Here is a 25,822-nt window from a genome sequence, read left to right as displayed (position 1 = left end):
TAAGCCAAAGTCCTCCTGGGACAAATCAGGCTCCAGGCTCACTCCCCCAGGTTCCATTTTGCACTGGCTGGCATCCTCTGGGAAAATAAATCCGTGCTAGAGCAAAGGTCTTTGTTGGGCCAAGCACTCTTAGGGCCATGTCCTGAGTGATGCCGGCCCCCTAAGTAACACGAGTTTCCTTGGAGGACCCAGAATCGGGATGGGCTGGGGAGCTGTATTTATTTCCTACAGCTGTTAAAACTACTGACTACAAATGGAGGGGCTTAATACAACACAGATTTATTCTCTTATAGCTCTGGATACCAGAAGTTTGAACTCAGTCTTATGGGGCCAAGATCAAGGTGCCTGAGGGCTGTGGGAGAGACTCTGATTTTTGCCTTTTCCTCCTTCTGGTGGCTGCCAGCTATCCTTGCCTCATCATGTAGCCTCATCATTCCTGCCTCTGTCTCTGTGGTCACTTTGTCCCCCTCCTCTTATTAAATTCCCCTCTGCCTCCTTCCTATAAGGACACTTACAGGTTACATTTATAGGGCCCACCAGGATAATCCAGGATAATTCTTCATCTCAAAATCTTTTATTTATTCACCTCTGCATAACTGCTTTGGCCATATAAAGTCACATTCCAAATTCTGGGGTTTCAGGCGATCATTCTGGCTATGATAGGGGCAGTGGGGAAGCTGGTGCTCTGCTGAGGAGCCCAAGGAGCTGAGATGCACCTGTAAGCAAATCGAGTGGGAGAAGGGGAGAAAGGAGAGGAGGGCCCCCAGGACCCTGCTCCGTGCCTAACTGGTTAATACAATAAAGGCATTTGAGCAATGGCATGCATAATCTTAATACTTAGTTTGACCTCAAAAAGAGACAAATAACTTCAGGCCCACGGGAGGACATTTGGTTAGGCCCAGGGGGATGAACAATATCAATTTACCAGCACACAGGGGTGGGCCACCAGAAAAGCAAAAATAGCAGCTGGAGTCCTATATGAAGGCAGAGGGATGGTCTAAAATGAGCTCCGCAGGGGTGGGTCTGCGTCTGTTCTGCCGCAGGATCTGACTGAGGCCAGGGCAAGGCCAGTGGGAAACGAGAACAGGTAGCCCGTGGTCTCCAAGGCTGCTGCTCGGCGGCCTCCAACTCTGGGCAGCGACACACCAGGGGACGTGGCTTCCAATTATCACCAGCAATGAAAAAGCCCTAGATGATGTTAGTCCCTTGGAAATGGGCCTGACATTCTGAGTGGAATTTGGCATCAATCGGGTGCTGGGCAGAGCCAGCCCTGAGCTCCCAGGGGGTGCGTGGAGTGTTGCCCTTGTGTTTCTCATCCCCTAGGAGCCCCCCGAATCCCCACCCCGCCTCACCCAAGTCCCCAAACGCTCCACCTGCACTGCCCGATGCTGTCCTCGCCTTTACGGTCCTGTCAGCATGGGCTCAGGGGACAGCAGAAGAAAAATAGCACACTTTAAAAAGAAAAAGTGAAAATAAAAATAAAAGAAAAAGTGAGGAACAGACTAAAAACCCAGTGAGGGATGCACGTAATTGTATCAAACTCAGAAAGGAGAGAGCTTTTGGTAGAAGGTACTACTTGGGTGTGGCCCTGAAGGGTGAGCGGGACTTAGGGGCAGGAGGAGGAGGGGTAGATGGGAGGACTGGAGAGAGGGAAGGGAGGGCCACAGGAGGGGTTTGGGGGAAGGCCAGCGAGTGGAGGCGAGGGGTGGCGGGGGTGTCTGGAAGCAGGGGGACCCGTGGGCACACAGTGTGGCCAGAGCCTGCTTGTAAAGGGATGAGGTCTAGATCCAAGTGATGGTATGGAGAAGGGAGGGTCATGAGAATTGAGTTAATGTGGCCCAAAGCTAGTAATCCCCCTGCCCCCCTACCCCTCCCCAGCCCACCCCACCCCTGCCAGATGGGTGCTTCCAGCCCGCCCCATCCAAATAACAGCACCCCTGTGCCCCAACCCAGCGGCCATCCCGCAGTCACACAACCACCACCGACAGCTCCACTCGCAAAATCGATCCTGCATCAGATCACATCGAATCCCCTCCGGTTCAAGACATCTTGCCTCACACGTGTGACCCAGAGAGCTCCCCTAAGTGGGGGAACTGGGGTGAGCTCCCCTCCCCGTGATGAGAAACCCTCCCCCATCTCCTGTGAGTGGTGAAGGGAGGGGTGTGGCTCGGGGTGCTCCTCCACGGGAGGGGATAGGAGCCCCCTCCCTGCACGCCAGCACACGTCTACCTGGGTGAAATGCTCGCGCGTGCAGAGAAAACCGTGCACGTGGATGCCAACAAAACAGCAAAGTGGAAATGGGAGAGTAGGTACTTTCTGTTGTCCTCTGATACCTTGATGGTTAATTCCTACCCTAACCTTGGAAAGGTCTTGGCTCCAATTCCACCTTCTGGGCAGGGCCTCCCTAAGACCCTCACCCCCCCACCTGCACCCCCCACCCATCGCTCTCTGTGACTCGTCTTACCATCCAATCAATATACTATCTTTTTACTTAACTATTGTGATTTTCTGTCTCTGCGAGGATGTGAACTCCGTGAGGGTGAGATTGCCTGCCCCCTTCCCTCCTGTATTCCTAGACCCTACAACAGATAACCCCATAGTGAGCACTCAGTTTGTTGAATGAAGGATGGATGAAATAGCTGAAGCCAAAGAAGCAGCATGTCCTATCCGGCAGCAAGCATCATAGGGCCCCTGGTCTCCCAAGGAGACCCACAGAGCCACCGCCGCAGCGCTCTCAGCAGCTGGGAAGGGGGTTTGCGATCGCAGGGCCCTGCTCCTGGGGGTGCTGCTGCCAGCCTGCGGTGTAGCTGTCCTTCCTGCTCTGTACTCGGTGTACACAGCCTGCAGCCCCTGCAAATGTCATTCGCAGGCCGCTTCGTGTAACTGCTCAGGGTCACTGGTGGAAGTGGTCCAGGCCTCTTCTGGGCCCCAGTGACCCGGGGTCAGGGTACTGTAAACAAGGCCAGGTGCTAACTGCTTCCTGCTCGGTAGCTACACTCAAAGACAGCTCAACCCTCGGTCCCCAGAGTCCTCTGTGCAGACTACACACGACCTGCAGGAGACAAGGGAGAGAAATACAGTCCCCATGGCCATTGCCTTTGGGACAGTCTAAGAACTGAAATTTTCCCTCTTGTGTCACAGTGTGGAGACTTTCCCAGGGGCCATCACGTTAACGGTTTGATTTTACGACCAACAGGGGGAAAACCTAAAGAATTACTTTCCGAGTCTCCCAGAAAAATGATCGCTGCTGTTGTGTATAGGAGTGTTTTTAATCAGACTTTTAAAAATTGTTAAAATAGTAACATAATAACATCAAAGAAAATGTATCCAGCGTAATCCCACCGTCCTGACATTCTGCTTCTCAGTTTTCAAAGTCCAGTCCTTGCCTGTAGGTACGTACGTACCTGATGGTCGTGATAGTCACATCCTACACACAGGGTTTCATTCCACTTTAAAATTTTTTCTTTGTGTTCAACACTCGTGAAAATTTTCTTGGTAAAAGATTACGTTTAAAACTTCATAAGGCTAGTTATTATCAATGCCTGTGTTATATTCGTTAAAAGATATGAGATGAGAGAAGATAGGAGAGAATTTCTAAAACATCAAGCAGCCAGGCATTGCTACCCAGGCCACCCCAGCCCATGCTCACCAAGTGCAGTAGCTCTGTGGTTTACAATCCTTGGGTGTTGTGACCTCTTCACACTATTAAACATGTTGAAGGACCTCAGAGAAACTTTGTTTGCGTGGGTTATATGTATCAATCTGTACTGACTTAGAAATTAAAACTGTTACCTCTTTAAAATGCTTATTTATATCTATTAAAGACAATAGTAACAATTTCATCAAATAACGTATTTTTTATGAAAAGTGACTAGGCTGTCCAAAACAAAAGAAAATTTAGTGACGAAACTGGCATCGTTTTGCATTTTTTGCAACTTTCTTTAAAGTCTGGCTTAATAAAAGACATCTGGACTCTCATAACTTCTGCATTCAATCTGTTGTGATATGTTGCTTTGGTTGCAGTATATGAAGAAAATCTAGCCTACAGACAGATGTGGAATAGGAAAAGAGAGGACTATTTTATTAGCCTTTCCAAATAATTGCAGATGTTCTTTGTTACTCAAAACTTGACAAGTGGGAGTTCATTAAAGATTGGTTGCAATGTGGAATCTGAAACAATATCAATGAACTTTTCATATCTGTTACATTAAAATCCATTTGTCTATCTTGCACTTAGAATGAATCTTTTATTCATGCAATTTTGAAACATCATGCATTGGTCACTTGGAAGATATCTGTTCAGGGAGATACACAGAGCTTCTTAATATTGACACGTTTTATTTTAAAGTATTTAAAAAATCACATTTGTTCATATCACTACTGACTTATCAGAAAAGTCTTTAAATGGTAGGAAGCTTTCAAGCTGATAATGTGAGCATAAGCTTCCCCAAAATTTATCTTTTGCTTAGAAGCTTAGATGTTATTATTAGCAATACATAGTATTAGTTGGTTTCCTTGAAATAACAGACTCACTTGATTAACTTTTGAAAAAATATCTGCCAAATACTCTAACTTGAATAATCATAGTTTGTCAGTCATTCTGTCAAATAAAAATGGTGTTCCATGAAAAATGTTGTTAGTTCAGCTTGTAACTCAAACAATTGCAATGTCCTTTTTTTTTAATGACAACCAGTGTACAGACGTCTGCAGCAGAAATGCTTTATGCCTATTGCATCATATTAAAAAGATGTTTTTTTGTGAAGCTCTTTTTTAAAATTATGACTATATACTAATAATATATATGATTTTAATACCACACTGTATTAAAGCATAAAACCAATTCTTTAATTCATGCCAGCACCTTAGTTCACTTTGCTTTTGCACCGTTAAATTAAAAATGCAAGTAACATCGTAGTATTATTATGAAGGTGGTTTGAGCTTGCAAATCTCCTGAAATGGTCCCAGAGACCCCCAAGGTCTGTGGATCACGCCTTGAGAATTGCTGCCTTAGGAAAGTGTTGAGATGAACCACTCTGGGCAAAGGAAAACTTAATACTCTGTGTTGGCCTCAGACCCCTATCTGGAGTAAACTGAGCTGGACATCTGTGAGTCACAGACTTTTAATCCTCTATCCCATGCTATACTAAAAAAAGAACCAAGTTATCCTTGCCTACTTTCCCATGGGTCACATCCTTTTCTCAAGGCTCCAGGTCTTACCAACCTGATGGTGAAAAGAAGCAACTAAAGATAACCCTGAGAAAAGACTTTGTCCTTCAGCCCCACAGGAGAGTCTCCCAAACCACTTACTCCTTCCCCTAGGCTGCAGTTTGGTCTGGCTAGGTTTTCCCAGCAGGGAATCCTCCTAAGAGGAAATAGCTCTCAATTTGCCTAATCTCTCCCCTCTCCACCTAAGGCCAAAAGGATGAATAAGAGTTTTTAACTGTTCCCTCTTACCCCAAATGGATCCCCTGTGAGCTTTGTCCAGAAATGTGCCCTAAAGCTTTATCAGCATGGAGCCTACCAAAAAAGTAGGGGGCGGGGCAGAGAGTGGCACCTGGTGGCTCAATTGGTTAAGCATCTGACTCTTGATCTCAGCTCAGATCTTGATCTCAGGGTCATGAGTTCAAGCTCCTCATTGGACTTCATTCTGGGCATGGAGCTCATTTTTAAAAAGAAAGAAAGAAATGTGTCCTAAAGCATTATCAGAGTTTAAAGCTCTCCCCACTGGTATTTAAATACCAATGGGGGGTAGGAGTATCCCTTGCTGTTGGGTGCTTGCAGCTGCTTCGAATGCTTCACCATTGTAATAATGTAGCAACAAACACCTTCTTATTCACCTTTGGAATTCTTTCATAAGGTTAATCATTCTACCTGTTGGTTTTAGCCAACATACACTTGGCATCTGGCAGGACAACACTTTCATGTTATGGCATCTGGTTGGTTACTTGGGAACCCTAAGACTTGTGTGTATCACACCCTTGATTCCAAAAAGAACTGTCCAGTTCCCATTGGAAATATTAGTAATACAAGTGGTGTTCACAGATACTTAGTTGATAGGACAAGGAGAATCAAGGTAACATTGGGGGGCAGAACCCAGATAACAAGACGTAGTTGCCAGATGTAGAAGGTTCTGAGGTTCTGTGCAAATTGGACTCTGTAATGAGGTAGGTGGGCAAGAAGTTAAAATATCAGATTTGAAGGTTAAAGATAAAGAGTCTAGTATAGTGGTTAACAAATATGGGTTTGGAGTCACGTGTCTAGATTCAGCTTCCAGCTACATAAATTGGAAAAGTAACCTAAACTGAGTTTCTTGTCTCCAAAATGTCAAATGTTACCACACTGACAGGATTCCTATGCCCTTGGACTTCGTTTTGGGTTTGGCCAAAGGGAACACCAGCTAATGAGAAGGGAAGAGAAGAGAAGGTCTCTCCTCTCCTCAACAAAACATCATTACTCTTCTCCAGGTGGCCTGCTCTATAATACTGCCTTCCCTTCCAGATTCCGGGAACCCCTCTGTCCCCTGTCCCTTTGATCTTAGGGATGGGCACAACTCTGCTGCTACTAGTCCCAGGATCCTTGGAAAGAGAAACAGGTAGGCAAGTAGCAGTAGGAAGCACACTGTCCCAGAGATCCTGCCAAATTGGTGGATCAGAAATCCAAACCAGTAAGTCAGGGGTGAAGGTGCACGTAATAGCTGCTTGTTGCTAGGAAGCAGAAGACCCAGAATTTGCATGGAAAACAGTGCAAAGCCATACAAATGAAAGAACCATAAAGTGAGCATGAAACTGAGATAAGTTCCCAGTCTGCTTAGGAGCTCTTTATTCCCTTCCTGTGGAGATAGGAAGCTGTTCCACCATCCACCATGCATGCAAAATAAGAAAGGCAAATAGTAAGTCACAGGGGTGAAAGGTAGAGCATAGGAATACGGTCAATGGTATTGTAATAGTGTTGTAGGGTGATAGACGGTAGCTGTTCTTGTCGTGAGCACAGCATAACGTATGGACTTGCCAATCACTATGCTGTACGTCTGAAACTAATGTAACACTGTACATCATACTTCAGTCGGAAATAAGGAAGAAAGGAAAATGGCAGCATCTGTTTGGAAAAGGAGCAAGGGGGAGTACAGATGGCTAATTCCGACAGAAGATTTAGAGCACTGGTCACGTTCCTTGAGTCCAATGATTCAGATGCTTTCAAAACTGAGCTGAGTTTCTTGGCCGGGCTATTTATGCCATCCAACCCACTAGATTCCAATCTCCTCTGGTCTTTGGTACCAGGCTCTGTCTCAGCCCAGATGTGCATGGCGTTCAGGTCAACATCCCACAAGAGGGAGGCTAGTAAGCTCCCCCTTCTCCCTGAAGCTGGTAAGGCCTGGGCGGGTGCTTCTCATGTTCCTGTTGTGAAATGGAATGTACAAACAGGGGATGTGATTCATGTCTGTAGACACATAGTATTCCTGACAGCTAATCAGGAAATGCCTCTTTATGTCTGGTCTTGTAAAGCCTCTTCAAAAGTTTGATAGAGACTACATGGGAGCAATCATTTTAAAGTGAGCACTTGTTATCTCTTTAAGGGCTGATGTCTTGGAACCACCACATCAGGTTCTGAGAAAACTTTACATCCCCCTCCCCTACCTCTGCCCAATCCTGCTATGCCACCCCCACTCATCGCCAACCCACGAGCGTGTGCACACACACACACGCACACACCGAAATACTTTGGAAGAAATGTCACACAACATGAGGCATACTTCAAACTAAAGTATGTTGTTTGCTTTCAAAGCAGAATAACAGTTTCTCTTAATTTGTATAAAATAGAGAGAAATATTTAAAAGGCTTGTAAGAACAAATAAATCCAGCTCTCATCTGGTGCTCAACAAATAAGGAAGAGGGGGATAGGTAGGGAGAAGAGTTATTTATAAATCATGTGCCTTTAACAACTTGAATTGAGGCTTCCCCAAAAGGAAATGAAAACTGCTCTCTGCCCCCTATTCAGAGAAGCAAAACTAATTATTTTATTTTATTCATTTGCTTAATTATTTATTTTGCAAAGAGGCACCTAAATTAACAAAAGGACCAGATGTCAAGGAAATATAAGATCTTCATGGAAAGATCATGGCATTCACAATTTCAAACTGTTGGCAACAGTTTACTGGAAAGGATTCTTTAGACATCTTAACAAAAATGAAAGTGTGTATTTTAATGAACCTAGGCCAAGGGAAGCTATGAGTACAAATCCTTTCCAGGGTCAAAGGGGATCAAGACTTTTGCTCAATGAGTAAATAGTGTTTGACTGGTTGACTAATGAGGATGTATTTTAAATTCCTCAAGATTTAACAAGACAACAAATTAGACTTGTTTAGATTTCTCCTTTGGACGACGGAAGAACACTTTGACACCCTCCCCTCTGGAAAGGATGGGTGGGGGCTCCTTCTACTAATTCCCAGACTCCTGAACCCTCAACCTGAAGTCACACACAGCGCAGGACATACAGAGGGAGTCTCTAAGTTGGGAGACATTTACTCAAAGCCTTCTCTGAACTATCAGAAGGGGAGATATAGGAGCTTTTGGGTAGAACCTAATATCCCCCTCCCCCAGCAAAAGAAGAGGTGAATTTTGCTTCTCTGATCAGAGGGGCAGTTTTTACTCCTTTTAGGGAACTCTGTTCAGGTTGTTTAAATGCACAGGAGGTACCGATGACGCTCCCCATCTGTGCCCCCTCCCCTTTATTGAACATGATGGAAACAAATGAAGTCATCCTTCTCTCATCTGCTCAATTTACTCACCACGTCTGGCCAGTCCTTCTTTGGAAGGGTGGTTCCAGCTCACTCTCTCTCTCATCTCAGTCCTTGGTATTTTGCACAAGCATGTTTTAACAGCTCTCTTCTCTTGAGTCCTTTCCTTTCTTCCTGATGTCTCCCCCTTCCCAACACTCTTCTTTCATTTGCCGGTGCCCTCCACAACTACCATGAGGTCCTTTGTTTCCACAGAGTATAGATTCCTCTTCATAGCTCTCAAGACTTCCTCATTCCTCCTCAACCGCCTCATGATCCGCTACCACTATTATCGACTACTTCCTAGACCACTCTCCTTGATTAGATCGGTTTTCTCTTCCACCGGCTGGCCTTCTCTCTGTCTACCTTCTCTTCCTCCCTTGACCTCCTCTCCAAGACCATCCCTTACCTCTCTCTTCAGAGCACTCCTCCCCACCAAAAGCCCACTGCTCGATGACTTCTTTCTCATATTCTTCCCTTTTTCGAAGCTCTGCCAACATGTAGGGTTTGTAGTGCTGAGTTTAGCACTGGATTCAACATACCTATGGAGCATTTTCAAACTGCCCCATTTGTGTGAATCCCGTCTTCCACTAATACGATAAGCTTTTCAAGGACAGGAAGTCCATTTCCTCTGCTTACATGCATTTTGTGGCTAGAAAAAGCTTAGAAGAAAACGCATGATTCAAGCAGATCCATTGACACCATCTGTGTGGTGGAAAGGCCTTCCGAGTCAGACAAGCTCGATGCTGCCGTCTCCTCACTGTATAGTTGAAACCTCTGAGTCTCAGCTTCGTTACCTGCAAAATGGGGACACAGAGTTACTAAAAGTACTGAATGTCATAAAATATGTAAAGCTTCTTACATACTGTTTGGCCTATAATTAGATATCCAATAGATGGGTAGCAATTTAAATTACTATTGAGGCTCTGGAGCAGGTAGGTGGCAAGATTCAGTTCTGGAAGTGAGTAGGATCACAGTAGGAGACCTTTGACCCTCCATCACTGACAAGGAGAGAGGAAGCACGTGCAGGCTTACGGTCTGATCAGCTCCCTTGGTGGGCTTTGTTTACCTGTCTGGAGAAGATTTCCTTTATAAGGTGAGAAGGAAAGCTTGTCCAGATGGGACCAACAAAGCGGAGGCCCTGTGCTCCTTGCCTCAGAGATAATGCAGGACCCACGTGCAGAACTCAACATTGTCATGTAAGAGCAATGATCCAGAGATGAGGAGCAGACATTTGGCCTTGGCAGAGAGATTCTCCAGGAAGCAGGAGCTAGGCTGGCACTTGACCCGTAAGGAATGGCTCCATTGATTCTGCAACAACCTGGGTGCTAAGAGGCACAGAGAAATATTAGGGATATAATGATAGCAACAGATTATTCCCCAGTGCTTACTATGTGCCTGCATTGCTCTAAGAATTTCTACACAAAAACCTCTTTAATCCTCACAACAGCTCTATCAGGGAGCTACTATTGTTGAGCTGGATAGTCCCTGTCTACCCATCTGCCATTCTCTGCTTTCTGTACTCTGCTTTGTACCCCAGAAGCTAGCTTTTATGGATGGCTTCAGTCTGGCTCCCTTGCGCTCTGGATCCCATTTGGGTTCAGCCACTGGGGACTCCAGCAGGAGGCACCAACATCCATGAATGGGCATAATAGCATCAGGCCTATGTAATGACAGTGGCAGTATTCCTCCACTGAAAATCCCCTACAGGCAAATCTGTACTTACTCGCCATTCTGGTAACACCCCATGGCCCAGGGACAGCATTGGCTCCGTGGAGTTGCCAGGTCTGGGGTGCTTCACTACCCCTTGCTGGTTTTCCCTAGTCCTGCCCACTTTGGCAAGTAGTCTCTTTAATAAACTCCTCAATTTGAGAATGAATCTGTTTCTTGCTGGGACCCAGACTGATAGAATCATTGTCCCTCTTTTACAGATGATGGCACCGGGTGCCAGAGAATTTAAGTATTACCAAGAAATAGTGGAGCTGGGACTCAAACCAGGCCCCCAGACAACCTGATCTCTGAATTGTTTATACATTTTCCTACCAATGCAGTTTATGAGATACCCAAGAGGTGATCCAGTGGAGGACTCATGATTGCAGCCTTGTACGACGTAGACACCCTACCAGGCCATGTCCCCAAATCAGGCTGTCCTCTTCTCCATGCTCCAGGCCACATAGCTCAGATTCTGGATGTGGTGACTCACTGGCAACTGCCTCTCACTCCAAGAAAAGTACAAACCTCTTTCCAAGCCATTGTCAATTCAGAGTTTTGTTGTTGCTGTTCCTCCTTGCTGACCAAAACTCTTTAATTTACAAGTTTAATGAACAATCTGAAGTCCATAGTTGCTTGAAATTCTCGCATGACTCTTGTGAAGAGCTAAGTCTATGCCTTCAGCTTTTGTCACCTGGAACGACACCCAGTTCTTCATCTGCTCATTGGGAAGGATCTGGACATGGAAAGTGACCCAGCGCAGCATCTGAGTGGGTGTTCAAATGCCAGGGAATCCAGAACCACATGGTCCACTGAAGAACTCAGCCCAGGTCACCTGGGATCTGATTAGCTGGGGAAGCTATCTATACGGGGGTTTCACGTGCACACTACTACTGGCACGATGGACCCCACTGCCTCCAGCCACCTGTGAGTGGTGGCCTCTGAAGAAGTGGCCTTTAACACCAACAGAAAGTGCCAGCCATGTCATAGCCGACAGACATGCCAGCCTGAATCCCCACTGCAGTGTCCAGGCTGAACCACCTCCTCCTGTCCGAGTGGTTTGTGTTTAGCCCAGTTCAGACTCCAAATGGGACTGCAGGCTTTGGAAGAAGTGGACAGAAGACAGAGGGAGGACAGAGAAGGAGATTGCCACAGCCTCCCTAGGCCTATTGCAAGGAGATAGAACATGTGAGCCTTTCTTGTTTATTCATAATCTCTTTTCCTTTCTCTGAGGATGAAGATAATCCACAAAGATCCTAATGACGCTTTGGGTGTGGAGAAAATCAAGACTTTTGTTCCATATGGGAGGCAACATTTCATTTGATTGGTAGAAACCATTAAAGAATAAAAGCAATTTTGCTTTCCACATCTACTTTTTAATTTTTTTGTTTTGTTTTGTTTTGGAGGAGTAGGGAGGTCTACTTTGAGTGTCATGCAATCACAGGCTTCTCAAATGTGAAAAAAATAAAATGTTAAATGGGTAGGTTCACATCTCACTGGAAAAGAAGAGAAAACAAAGAAAAGAGAAGACATCCAGATGAGTGCCCGCCAACTCTCCCACAGAGATTTATACCAAATGAAGTACTATTCTGTAAATAATTAGCACTCGGCCGTAAGAGTTTGTGAAGGTGGAATTATCTGGTTTGGGGGCTGCTTTTATGGATCCCTGGATTCTTTTCCTCCTCTCTGGCATCTTTATATTTAGGGGCCAATTCTTTAATTCACATGAATTGTTAAAGGCAAGGACTCTGAGGCCAGGATTTGCATTCTGGCTCAGCCCCTCGGAGTTTGAGTTTGTCTGGAAGCTGACATGAAGTCATGTCATGATTTGGGTATAAGTGGCTTATTTGAGAGCTAACATCAGGAAGCATCAGTGAGGGAGTGTGTATGGGGGGTGGTGATGCAGGAAAGGGGAGTGGGCCATGCAGTGTGCTTAGGGAACACACACCCCTAGGGAGTGTCTGGGGTTCTCTCTAAGAGGACATGCTTCAGAGGCAAGGAAGTTGGGCATTTCTCTACCAACTCCCATCCTTTATTAGTTGAGGGCTGCCCTCTGGCCTGTGAACTCCCTGGAATTTCTGGCCAGAGAAACCCTCAGGCAAAACTGGGGATGTGCTTGCTTGCCTGGGACCAGTGGGAATGGAGAGGGTGTGAGCGGAGAACCAGCAGCATCTGCAATAGCCCACCCCGTCACTACTCAGATCCATGCATGCATCTTTCTTGTCATTGAGTTTTTAAGGTGGCTGGTCACAATTTTCAAGAAAAAAAAATTATAACAGGCATATGAGTGAGACAAGCTACAGTCCCTTCTATTGCAGTAAAGACCTAAGCTTTAATTCTGCTTTCATTATCTGGCTCCTCTCCTCCCTGCCTTGGGTTCTCCTATCCCTCAGCCAGTCCTTCTGCTGGTTTAGGTTTTGTGCCCAGTCAGATAAGCTAGACCTTCACCCCAAGGGGTCTAAAGGCCAGGTTTCCATGTCCTCATCAGGCTGCGGTTGCTGCAGTTGCCCATTCATGATACGGAAGCATCAAAGGGGGGAACCAGGATGCCCTCTGAGTTCCAGACATATTTCTTCCTGTTCCCACCATGCAGAAGTAAGCCTGCTTCCTTGGGATCATCAGGGTCAATTATCCCTGCCAGTATAAAAACTTTTTAAGTTTTTTGGCTTGCTGGGGGAGTGCTTTGTTGGCTCTGCTGGTTAAGCATCTGTCTTCAGCTCAGGCCATGATCCCAGGGTCCTGGGATGGAGCCCCTAGTCAGGGTCTCTGCTCAGCCCTGACTGCTCAGGAATCTGATTCTCCTTCTCCTCACCACCCCCTCCCCCGCTCATGGTTTCTCTCTCTCTCTCTCTCTAAGTAAATAAATAAAATATTTTTATTTTTATTCTTATTCTTTGGCCTTCTGGACCCAAAAAGTTTAAAATCACCAGATGACACACATAACCTGAGATTTATTTAGTGAAACTCTGATTATGTTCCTCTGTTCTGACATTCCTCCCACCTCCCACTCACTGTTAGGAACCAACATCTTTAGTCCAGTAGAAACTAAACTTGTGAAATCAAGAAGCACAAACTCCCTGAGGAGGTCACTAGGAATGGTGGTGAGAGGGCCACTCACTACTTTTATTTCCTGGATCTGTGTACTCTACCCACCAAGGACATGGTGCTGGATAGCATCTGGAAGACCAGCGTCCCAAGCCTATGGCATGTCATCCCCAGCTAGCGTCTTAGCTAAGTATTTATGAGGCCATTCCAAAATTCTACCAAGCCAGCAGCCTCCAGATGATGTGCTGTGTGGTAGGATCAGTAGATCCAGTGGCTATGTAACCACTGTCTTGACTTCATTGCAAAGTGGCTCCTGTGGTGTGAGGTGATATTATGTGGGTTCCCATTCTGGTAAACTAGATAGTCTGTGAGTCCTTGGATAAAGGTACTGAGGGAGGCACTGTAGACAAGGAAGGTAAACCTGTCCTCAGTGTGCGTAAGTCTCTGTCTCCTTCTGAGGGAGACGGGCCCACCAGCAGTAAGTTGACTCTTTATAGGATGGAACAAACTAGGGCTCAGCACCAGCACTGTCATTAATAGGTCAGGTCAGTCACTGAGGTGCAGCAGGGGTGAGAGATGCCTTGGTGAGAGGGATCCTGTGCTGTTACTTCCATCCCTGTCACTCTCACAATCAAATTACAGCAGCCTCCCCTCTAGCTGTAGACGATTGTGAGTCTCTCTACACGCCAGCATAGAGGACACTTTACCTTCTCATTCTTCAGGAATATGAATCTGTTATCTTCCTTCTTCAGAGTCAACAACAGACAACCAAATCCCTAGTCTTAGTAGTAACTGTTGTCCCCAACTCTCTTAGGTGCTGGAACTGTCCCATTAGCTGGAGTATCCCTTTCTACTGGTACACCATCTCAATCTTCCACAGGTGAGAGTCTATAAGCTCCACCACCAAGGGTTTTCATCACTTCACTTACTACCAACAAAGGATTCTCGTTACCTTCCTGCCATGAACTATCAGGTTCCAAATCCATTTGTGGGGCCGTTTTCTAAGACCACTTCCAGTTCATTGAACTGTCTTGGTTTGAGTCTCCAGAAATAGATTCCAAGACAAATATTTGAGTGGAAATATTTTATGTGCGAGATGACATCAGGAAGCATCAGTTCGAGAGTGATAGATGGAATAGAAGACAGCAAATAAAAAGTGTGTTAAGGAGCTTTTTAACATTGTGGGCAGATGCAGCTCAATCCCAGGGGGGACCTCAGACACCATACGGAGAGAGCATGCTACAGAATGTCTACTCAGGGGGAAAGTTTGCTGGGGTCTTTAACCACCAGTTTCATTGGTTGAGCTCTACCTGAGGGGTGGTACTTCCCTGGAACTCCCAACCTGCCCTGGTGCCTGAGCCAAGCCTGCTCCTGTGGCCAGAAAAAGGCATCAGGTAGAGAATCCCAGAGTTTCTAGTAGGAAGCGGCTATTGCAAATGGGAACCATGAATGCTGGGAGTTTATGGGTGGGGCAGGAATGGCCTGTCTGATTTTGATCAAGTTACTTATCATCCCAGTGCCTCCCTTACCTGGGATAATAATAGTATTTCCTACATAAGGTCATATTGAAGCCTAAATGGGAGGTTCTAAAGTGTGTAGAATAACATCGACCAAAGTGAGCAGCAAGTGGTAAATTCTCTCCTTTGGGATCCGCATTCAGACCATAAAAACTAATGCTGGGCTTCCATGATGGAGCCCCGGGAACGACAATCCTTGGTAGTCTTCGGCTTCAATTAGATTGAATGCTTCAAGCTAAGGACCAAAGCTACAACGTTATCTTCCTTTGCAACTAAAGTGACTGGTTCCCAGAGAAGAGAGAGAAATTACATGGGCGAATTACTGTCTGCTAAGAAACATGAATTCCCAGTACAGGAGAAGTCCCACAGCTTTGGTCTAAAGTTCCTATCCTTGTTAGTGATGTTAGCTCCTTCCCATCACCACAGCTGTGGAGTCTGGGTCAAAACTATACAAGAGATGGAGGCCAGAAGACCTGAGTTCTAGACCCTGCTCTGTCATGAACTCATTATCACACACTGTATTTCTCAACCTGTCTGGATCTTAATTCTCCTATCCATAAAATATGAATAAAATCAGGGCACCTAGGTGGCTCAGTCACTTGAGTGTCTGCCTTCGGCTCAGGTCATGATCCCAGGATCCTGGGATCATGGCCCACATGGGGCTCCCTGCTCAATGGGGAGTCTGCCTCTTCCTTTCCCTCTCCCCCTCCCTTTCCTGCTTGGGTGCACTCTCTGACTTGCTTGCTCTCTTTCTCTACATCAAATAAATAAATAAAATCTTTTAAAATATATGGATAAAATAATACCTCTATTCATTACCTTATTGATTAGAGAGTGTGTGTATGTGTGAAAGATTCTCAAAGTTTAAGATGCTATTTTAAATGAATTTATATTAAACATAATTGCTAACCCTCCAAGAGGTAAAATCTGGACATTGAATGTAGCTTTTGGAGAAAAGCATCTTTAAGAATCATCTCTGGCCCGGGGACTCTAGCTTTTGTTCTGGCCCCTGACACTTGGCCTGGCCAGACCTCTTGTCTCCCTTTTTACCTACAGCTACCTCCCCCAGGCTCTGTCTAGATCTCCAGCCCCTCATTCTGGCCATTGACCCCATTCCTATGTTTGTACCCCACATTTGGTGTATTGCCCTGAGAGTATCTTGTGTCACATCCCAACACTGCTTCTCCCTTGAGGCCCCAACTTCACCCTGTGATTTGAGCTTGAATATCCTGTCTTCCTGCCTGAATTCTCCTTCCTTTGTCTAACTCTCTACACTAGGTGGCTTAACTCTGCCGTTAAGCACTTTTTAGAAATATAGATTAAAAATATGAAGGAGAGAGTATGATTTTTAACCAGTTCACTTGAGCCCCAGAGTCTGATTTTCAAATTATAAAAAAGAAAATAAATCAATTGAAAGAAGACATAGAGTCCAGTTTATAAGTCACAGTCTGCCAGCCACAACTACTAGAACTTCATTTCTCTTCCAGGGCATCTGGACACACCATGCAAAGGGAACCCATACTTGAAGGGAGCTAAAACTTAAATCACAACAAAAACTCATGTATTTGGAGTTGATTTTGAATTAGCAAACAAGAGGATTCAGGGCAAAAAGCATGAGACTAGGGTCCTGGCTCATGAAGGGGCCCAGTAATATTGTTGAATGACAAAATGAGAATGCCAATATGTGATTTTTAGTGCAAGTTTCATTGATAATTATTTACCATATGGCTCTGAATAAAGGGCTTCACCCTGGGCATCCCTGTGGTCCCTTCCAGATCTAAAATTCTCTTCAGTGTCACTGGGCTAAGGTTCACAACTATACCGCTAAGGTCACAGAGGTTTCCTTCAGTTCTCTGCTCAAATGTCTCCTTGTCTGAGAGTTTTTGTGATAATTCTGTATTAGGTAGTGTCTGCCTCCCTCTCCCGTCACTCTCTGTCCTTACTCTGGTTTTCCCTCCTAACACTATCATGTATCTATTCGTTATTTGTTTATCGTCTGTCTCCTGCCACTAGAGTTTAAGTGCCTTGAGAGTAGAGATTTTATCTGTTGTGTCCATAGCTGTGTCGTAGCACCTGGCACAACACCTGACACACAAGAGGCTCTTGATACGTACTCATTGAATTAATGCATGATCTAAACCAGCTACAGACTATTTTCTGGGGAAGAACATGCACCCTATTCAAGAAATTGAACTTTTCGAATGCTTTTGACTCTGTTTCAGAATTACTTATTTGCTTTGAAATTAATGCAGTTAATGGCAAATCACTTTTCTCCTTTCTTAAGACCAAATCCTCCACAACCGTTACCCAGGCAATGCTTTGCAGCCCTAATCCCAATTATTCTTCATCTTGAAGGTAATCTGATTGCACACATTTATAACAATTAAAGTTCACTTTTATTTGTTCAGGCTGGTTTTCCCTGACTATGATGCTCCAAATTCACAAGTTTGGTAGCAAACCATATATTGCTACATGCTGGGCTTCTGTGCCATGTGAGGACCTGTTCTAGAACAAGAACATTGAGTGCTTCAGTTCTGCACTGAAACCTACTATATTTGAATCTTCGCTTTGCTACTTATTACGTGTGTGATTTGGAGCAAGTTACTTAGCCTTTCTGCCTCCTTTCATCATCTGTAAAATGGGGATAATAATCTGTTTCTTTCTCCAGTTGCCTTTACCATTCTGTATCTGCTCTGTGTCCTGAGAGACTGACCTTTAGAGACTTCAGCCCCGAGGCTCCCTTGGGTTAGGCTATAGGGAGGGCCTGGGCAAGAGATTTAAGGACAACAAGAAAGAAGTTTGGAATATTTATCCTCCATGCCAACCCTCCTTACCAGGATTTGGACAGGAGCTGTCTTCCTTGACCATGGCCATAGCACCCAATAAGCTACCTGTCTGCCACAGCTAATGATGTCACCCAATTCTGGTGACTCTGTCCTTTCTCCTCCCTCATTCCAGCCAGGGACATTAACAGTTTCCTGTTCTTGCTGGTTCCAGATGTATCTATATTCCTTGAAGACCCTATCTACACCTCTGAAAGTAGTCCCTTCATTAAAATCTCTTTTAGTTAATCTTTTGAGCTGTGCTTTCCACTTTCTGCCAAATCCTCACCAAAGGAGTGTGAATGTATGTATTAAATGTGTAAAAACATGTAAAAACTAGAACATTGCCTGATTATTAAATGTGTAAAAACATGTAAAAACTAGAACATTGCCTGATACGTTGTAAGTACTCAGTTCATATTAGTGATTATTATCCACATAACTAGACAAGGAAAAATCACACAAGACTATATATGTGAAGATATTGTTCAGAATTGACCTACATTCTGTCCAGTGGGGAAAAAAGTGGGATTATATACAATCTTTTGCATATGATCTTGAGCAAGTTATGGAACCTTCCAGAAGCTCACAGTTTCTGTGAGAAGATGATGTATATGACAAAGAGAGGCCTACTGTCTGGTAACTATAGGCACTCATGCATGTTAAGCAGTGAGGGTCTAGTGTCAGCTTCGCAGGCTCCAATCTATACATTGAAGGGGCCCCACATTTGTTTAATGCTCTATGGAATCTTGAAATTCTTTTTTTTAAGATTTTATTTATTTGAGAACGAGAGAGAGAGAGAGAGCGCCTGAGTTGGGGGGGCAGAGGGAGAGGGAGAAGCAGGCTCCCCACTTTTGTACTGGCTTCCACAAATTATGTAGCCAGTCCGTGAGGGAGGGCTCACTTTATTTTTCAGATCATTGATGGCACTCTGTAGTTGACAATTTTTGGGGGGTGGGGGGGTATAAAACATGGATTCACCAACATCTATGGAGAGGAAAATGAGACTCTTAAAAGGTGATCTCTGGTCTTGAGACTGTATTAATCAATCAATAAATATTTGCCAAAGAGCTCGTATGCATTAGATGCTGTGCCAATACCTTTTGAACCTCAAATTCCCAGCTCTGCAGTTCCAGGCTGAGTTGATCAACACGTGACAGGATGGAACTGCCCTTGCCATGAACCTTTCAGTCATATCTGCGGTATCTGAGTCTTGGGGGAAAAAAAATTAGTCTCTTATTTCATCACGGAACTGTGACTTGGATTTGAACAGTGAATCATAGAAACTCAACAAGATGAACTGGCCACTAAAATCCTCCAATTAAAGGATTTTAAAGTGCAGGAACACCATACCAAATTTGGTATGACTTGAGGTATGATGCTTAACTTGTTCAGCATCCCAACTCTACAAAACTGAAAATACAAAGAAGCACCCAGAAGTCTTATTTCCTGGAGGTAACAGTTTGCACCCACTAGGGTGCTGTGACCTTGACGGAGGCTGGAGTAAATGCAGAACATAAATGTGTCCACTTAAGGAAAATAATAACTCTGCTAGGCATCGGGCAAGGCAGGAGTGCTTACGGGACACCCTGATAGTAGCGTACTAACGCGTGCAACTCTGGGAAACGCTCTTTGTTCATCCCACAAGCCTGAATGAAATACGCCTCCCAAACAACGGGCAGCAGTCAGCACATGCTCACATCTCAGGTGAGGGAAGAAAGGCTAAGAAACGGGTCTTGTATGTCTGGCTGGAGTCTAAAGGGATTCAATGGAGCAGAATCTAGGAGCATAGCTTTGTGGTAAGAGATAGGCTTTACTTTCTTAAAAACGAACCATTAAATCAGAACACTTCTCTCTCACAAGTAACACGCACACGCACACAGAGCCAATGTGCCCTCCTTTACAACATGAATTAAAGTCTTCTCTAAGATACAATGAAGTAAGAGAATTGAGGAAAATATAGGGAGTGGCACATGGAGAGCTGATAGAGAAGGTAGCTTTTTTTTCTTTTTAAATGTTATTTATTTATTCATGAGAGAGGCAGAGACACAGGCAGAGGGAGAAGCAGGCTCCCTGCAGGGGGCCCCGCTGTGAGACTTGATCCCAGGACCCCAGGATCACAACCTGAGCCTAAGGCAGACACTCAACCACTGAGCCACCCAGGTGCCCCAAGAAGGTAGCTTTCTATTTGTCTAAGTCATTCTAAAGACAAAGAAGCTAGTATTAAGCTATATGATTTATAAATTCTCCAGGTGGTTTTCTCATTAGGCTGTGGGTTACTCAAGGTCAGTGCTTGATACAGGGTTGGTCTCCATATGGGTTTAGACTGGAAGAAATAATGTAACTCAGTGATCTTTTCACCTTTCTGGAAACAGGACTGGCACCAGTATGTAACATCTTTTCCCCTTCAGATTGTCTTGGATATTCTGCTGTAAATGAATAAAGGTGTTAGAGGAGAGCTCAAAGGCACAGAGCATGATATATTCTGGGCTTCAAAGCCTACAGTGCTGTCTCTAGATGGCAACCAGGAGATAGGTTTAAGCAAGCTCCTGCAGTTGGTTATCTTAAACAACTTTTGGGAGCAGGTCCTGGAGAAAAAAGGACCCAAGCCCGGCTACCAATCAGGGAGCAACAGCCTTGGAAAACCCCAGAGACAGACAGGGGTGGGGTAGCTCTCACGGACAAAAGGTCAATGATGACTCAAAAAGGCAGCTTCATCAACATGGCTGTGCTAACTGCTGTTTATTGTCAAAGTTACCGGGCGGTGGCTGTGGGTCTCTGTAGTATGCAATGAGAGATGAGTGTGATACTCCATATATTAACAAACCATCTGATAATAAAGAGTGCAATAAATATTTTTTGAGTGAATGTTGTTGAGTAGGCAGGGCTGTAAGAATTCATATCTTCATGATTAAAAATGTTAGTCTGTCACTACAGGTTAATTCTTGTCATAAAGACTGGAATATCCCACCCTGTGTTGGAGACTAGGGATTCTCAGTCTGCCTTCCCTGGGGGAGGCAGTGGTTCTTGTCCTCCTTCTGTTCTTTATTTACTTTCCCATCGTTTGTTTGTTTGTTTTGTTTTTTTAAGATTTTATTTATTTAGTTGTGAGAGACACAGAGAGAGAGGCAGAGACACAGACAGAAGGAGAAGCAGGCTCCCTGCAGGGAGCCCGATGGGGGACTCGATCCTGGATCCCAGGGATCACACCCTGAGCCGAAGGCAGATGCTCAACCGCTGAGCCACCCAGGCATCCCTACTTTCCCAGTCTTAACTTTTCTTCCCCTCCCTTTCTGAGAGAGGAGCTAGTGACAGAGTCAGGGTTAAAGTTTATTTTCTCTGTAAGGTGAAGAGAAGGAAGAAAGGCCCTCAACATCACTTACCTCTTTTCCTTCCTCCTTGTGCTATCAATACCTATGCCTACAATCTCCATCTTCTTCAATACCTCAGTATCCATCTTCTCCTTCATATCTTCTTGTTTTTCCATCTCTACCTTTTTCAACTAATTGGTTTTTTTCATACTCAATGTAGGGTATTGTTGATTAAGCTAAACAAGGTCATATGAAAATGCACATTTCATGTTTTCTAACAGATTGGATATTATTTTATTAATGACAATACTTAAACGTATTTTTGCCACTACTCTCTTGTTCTGACATCCAGGGGTACAGTCCTTGGTCTCCTCTATTGTTTCCAAAACCGAATATTAGGGTTTCTCTCATCAAAGTGTTTCATCATATTTTTCTTCATTACCATGAGCTATTGTTACATGAAAATAGAAATAACAAGCACTAAGGAAGTTTAAAGGAAGGAGAAATTGTTGTGAGCAGGGAAGCTTGTACAAGATTTTCCATAGAAAGGCAAATTTGAATTGACCTTTAAAAATGTGTAGGGTTTGGGATGCCTAGGTGGCTCAGTGGTTAAGGGTTTACCTTTGGCTCAGGGCGTGATCCCGGGGTCCAGGATGGAGTCCCACATCCGGCTCCTTGTGGGGAGCCTGCTTCTCCCTCTTCCTGTGTCTCTGTCTCTTTTCCTGTGTCTCTCATGAATAAATAAAATCTTTAAAAAAATAAAAAAAATAAAAAAAAAAATAAAAAAATAGAAAAAAAAAATATGTAGGGTCCAAGTGGTCCAAGAAGAAGGAGAGAATTTTAGGTGGAAGAAATGATGTGAAACAAGCCAAAAATGTATAAGGTGTGAGAGGAGGAAAAAAAGTAGACTGATATGAATGAAGTTCTATGTAGGGCGGCAGAGAGATACAAAGATGAAAACCATATCGAATGGCTAAATTGTGGATAGTGTTGAATATCAAGCCAAAAGTTTATAATTTTACCTTTACCTTGACCCAAATGGTTTTGGATACAAACAACAGAAAACTACACAAAGTAATGTAAGCCCAAAGGAATGAGTTCACCCAAAAACAAAGGGACCTGGAGGAACCCCATGGCAGAGTGGGCAATTGGGTCAGCCCAAGGGCTAGAACCAGGAATGAGAAGCTCTCAGGAGCTAGTGCCATAGGCTTCCTAGTTGGGAGCCCTCAGCTCCAACCCAGTCATGTCCTTCCTTCACCTTGGCTTCTCTCTGTGTCTTATCCTTTCCCCTCTGCAAAACCAATTTCTTTTTGTTCCCCATGAATATATAAGACAATCCACCCCACATCTCCCAAGTTTACATCTCTGCTCAAACAACAGCAGAAGCTACCAGCATCTTTGATTTCCAATTCCAAATTTCTGTGAAAGAGAATCTTCATGTCTATTCCTTGTACAATGGGAGAACTCACTGAATTAAAATGAGTCCTGGGGCCCACATCTGGGATAAAGGAACTCTCAGAGAAGAATATAGGACTGCAGCCTGGACAGATATACTAAAGGTTGTTTTCAATAGTTTTAGAGCCACGTGAATGTTTTGGTGGTGAGGAAAAACACAATCAAAGTGATCTTAGGAAGTTTCACCAGGGAGTAGAATGGGTTAGAAGGGAATATTCTGGAAGCAGGAAGACCCAAGAGGAGCTATTTGAATCAAAGCATTGAAAGTTTGATATAATGTGGCTCTGGCCAACCTGACAACTATTATCTAGAAAAATAGAGTTGGTTCAACCAATACAACTCTGCATTAGTCATGAGAAAAACATTTATTTCATAGGTCAGAGCTAAGCCTGGGTGTATGTAAGCTATATAATACTTACCTGCTGGCAGTTGATCTGTCTTTATCCAGTGGTTGCCCAACTTCCTGCTTTGAAGCTAGAACTTGGGGTAACCTAAATTAGTAGGGGGAGACCCATAAGATGGAGTAGGTTTATGCCATCCTATTTAACTACTACGTAGGATGTTATAAATTCTCATTCCCTGAAGCTGGTCAACATTTGTTTTTCATCTGTTGCTAGTTAATTTGATTGGTTAGCTGAGGTCATAGTCGTCAGTCTAAACCCCCACACGGACAGTCAGCTTCACTCTGTCCCTTGACCATTAACCATATCCTCATGAGGCTCCATCATCAGATCCAGTTATGGCAAGTTTGGGAGAGAGCAAAGACCAAAGTCCTACCCTGGCATTTGAAAAAAAAAAAAAATCAAAATACCACCACGCCCCTGACATCTTTAGCTTCCTCTTGATCACTAGTGAATGACCTGCCAGTCCTTGTGTTTATAGCAGTAAATGGGATGATCTTCAGTGTTCTGGCCTTCAGTGTTAGATGTTATAGCTCTCTCTCCTATCTTCAGACTTGCTTCCACTTGCAATAGAAAAATATTGCTTTGGTATCTTTCTTGTGTATTTTTAACAACTCTGTTAGAACAGAAAACCCTACTCAAACAAACAGAAAAATTGTATGGCCAAAGACCAAAGGAAAGGCATGCCTCAGTTTACAAGGACTGCCATAACGAAACACCACAGACTGGGTGGCTTACATAACAGATTTTTTCTTTCTTTCTTTTTTTTTTTTTTCCCAGTCTTGGAGGCTGGAAGTCTGAGATCAAGGTGTGGAAGGTGTGGTTTCTTCTGGGGCTTCTCTGTTTGGCTTGCACATGGGTCCCTTCTATTTGCACTTGCTGCTGTTTCTTCTATATGTCCTAATCTCCTCTTCTCACACAGACTGTGTGAGACCTCTCCTCATTTGACCTGATTAGACCTCAATTACCTCTTTTAAGGCCCTATTTCCCAATACAGTTGTATTTTAGAGTATTGGGGATTAAGGCTTCAACCTACAAATTTTGGAGACTGTTTACTCCCTAACAGGTAGCTCTGTGGTTGGTTAATTCAGTGTTTCAGTTGCCTCAGACCCCGGGTGTTGCCACCTGTCTGCTTGGTGGTACTCAACAGGTGGGTTGTATCCTCAAGCTAGCTTCCTTCAGGTTGTACAATGGTGGTTGCAGTTCCAGCCATCACATCCAGATGTGATAATGCCTAGTACAATGACAAATTATCTTTCCCTATGTGTGTCTCTGTATAATTCTTTTCAAAAGGACCCAGTATAGATGTCTCTCTTTTTTTCTCACTAGCCATTATCTCTTTCTGTGTCAGTGCTCACCTGCAAAGAAAAGAGACTGCCATGATTTACTTGAGTCAATCACAGTTCATGACCTGGGGCTAGGGCCAGCCTCCCTGGGAGCAGGGGGGTGTTTTTTAAAATGGAGATAGTTGCACAAAATCAGAGTCCTCTGAGGACAAAGAAGGGGATAAATGGAAACCAACAATGTCTGCTGCAATAGTTTGCCCATTTGCTTCCCATAGACTATGTTCCTGAATTTCAAGCACAACTATAGACCCTGGCAATGGCTCGTCTAGGAGCACCAAGTAAAACTAATCTTTGTACCTGCAAAAAAGAGCCCTATTAATAACTATCATTTTCCCTGGGCTCACTCACTTGGAGCGAGCAATCTTTGCCAACTTATACCTTCTCTACCCTATACCCATGACCCCAACCACAATCTTCACTTTGTCTTTTTGACACAACCAGCGTCTTCTAGGAAACTAGCAATCCAGATCTCAGTTGCATGTAGAAGTTGTAACAAACCTCTCTCTAGCTAGCCATTTGGCAAACACTGAGAACAAGAGGAACTGGTCAAGAGAAAAGGGATCACTTAGGACAAACTCATCACCAATATTAAGAAAATAAGGCACCGTGGTAGCTCAGTTGATTAAGCATTTGCCCTTGGCTCCGGCCATAATCCCAGAGTCCCAGGATCAAGCTCTGCATCAGGCTCCCTGCTCTGTGGGGTGTCTGCTTCTCCCTCTCTAGAGAGAGGCCTCTCCCCTCTCTCTCACTCTGTCAAATAAATAAATAAAACCTTAAAAGAAAAAGAAAACTTGAAAACTATGTCATGCAATGATGGGATGGGAATCCTCTACTTGTGTTGCTTAACATAGGGCAGGTATCCATACCATTCAGAAACTATTCCTTTACTGTTGGTAATTTAATTAAGCTTAGAAGAGCTTTCTACTTTCTTGTCAGTTTCATTCTTGTATTGCCTGCATCAAGAAAGAAGAATCTGGTTCTGCTCGGTTTTTCCCCCAGACTGTCCAAGAACAACTTAAAAATCTAATACTTGCAATGAAAAACACACTATTTTTAATCTTCCATGAGTCTCTTATTCTTTTACAATTCAGCTGTTTGACCTAGACATGGCTTTGCTTCCAAAAATGATGATTATTTTGATTTGGTTTTTGATGAAAAAACAGCTATGTGTAAATAAATAATACAAAAAGCTTGCTATCTTCTATAATTTCTATTTAATATTAACAAAGCCTTTCTAAATATGAGCTTGCTATGTCTATATGATTACTTGTTTAAAATCACTTTCCCTATCCCAGCTCTTCTTCAACAAATAGACACTATGGGAGATTTTGCTCTTCTTTATGGACCTATATATAGTTTTCATCCACCTCAATGGATCACCACCTTAGTCTACTTTAGGCATTTGTCTCTGATAAACACAGAGCAGAGAGATGAAAGGAGGC

The 25,822-nt window shown here is 44.1% G+C and overlaps 1 protein-coding gene across 8 annotated transcripts in view; it reads right to left on the bottom strand.

Annotated features, from left to right (window-relative positions):
* The window catches only part of LOC140632675 (uncharacterized), a 66,696-nt gene that overhangs the window by 11,479 nt on the left and 29,395 nt on the right, over window positions 1-25,822 (bottom strand). For 2 of the 8 annotated variants that reach the window (XR_012030305.1, XR_012030304.1), the window contains 4 exons: window positions 23,053-23,124; window positions 21,800-21,926; window positions 9,843-10,101; window positions 7,652-9,570 (listed from right to left, as the gene is read on the bottom strand). Coding sequence is in view for 4 of the 8 variants with exons in the window: in XM_072824969.1 (XP_072681070.1) it covers window positions 9,437-9,570; window positions 9,843-10,101; window positions 21,800-21,926; window positions 23,053-23,124 (592 nt within the window). In the remaining 4 variants the exon portion in view is untranslated. Of the gene's footprint in view, window positions 1-4,227; window positions 7,395-7,651; window positions 9,571-9,842; window positions 10,102-19,703; window positions 20,297-21,799; window positions 21,927-23,052; window positions 23,125-25,822 lie in introns of those variants that run through there. The other 6 variants (XM_072824968.1, XM_072824969.1, XR_012030308.1 and 3 more) reach the window with 6 other exon arrangements.

Source organism: Canis lupus, chromosome 4 (assembly GCF_048164855.1).
Source record: "Canis lupus baileyi chromosome 4, mCanLup2.hap1, whole genome shotgun sequence".
Taxonomy (NCBI): Eukaryota; Metazoa; Chordata; class Mammalia; order Carnivora; family Canidae; genus Canis; species Canis lupus.
The sequence above is the reverse complement of the archived record's forward strand: the minus strand, read 5'-3'. Positions and strand labels throughout refer to the sequence as shown.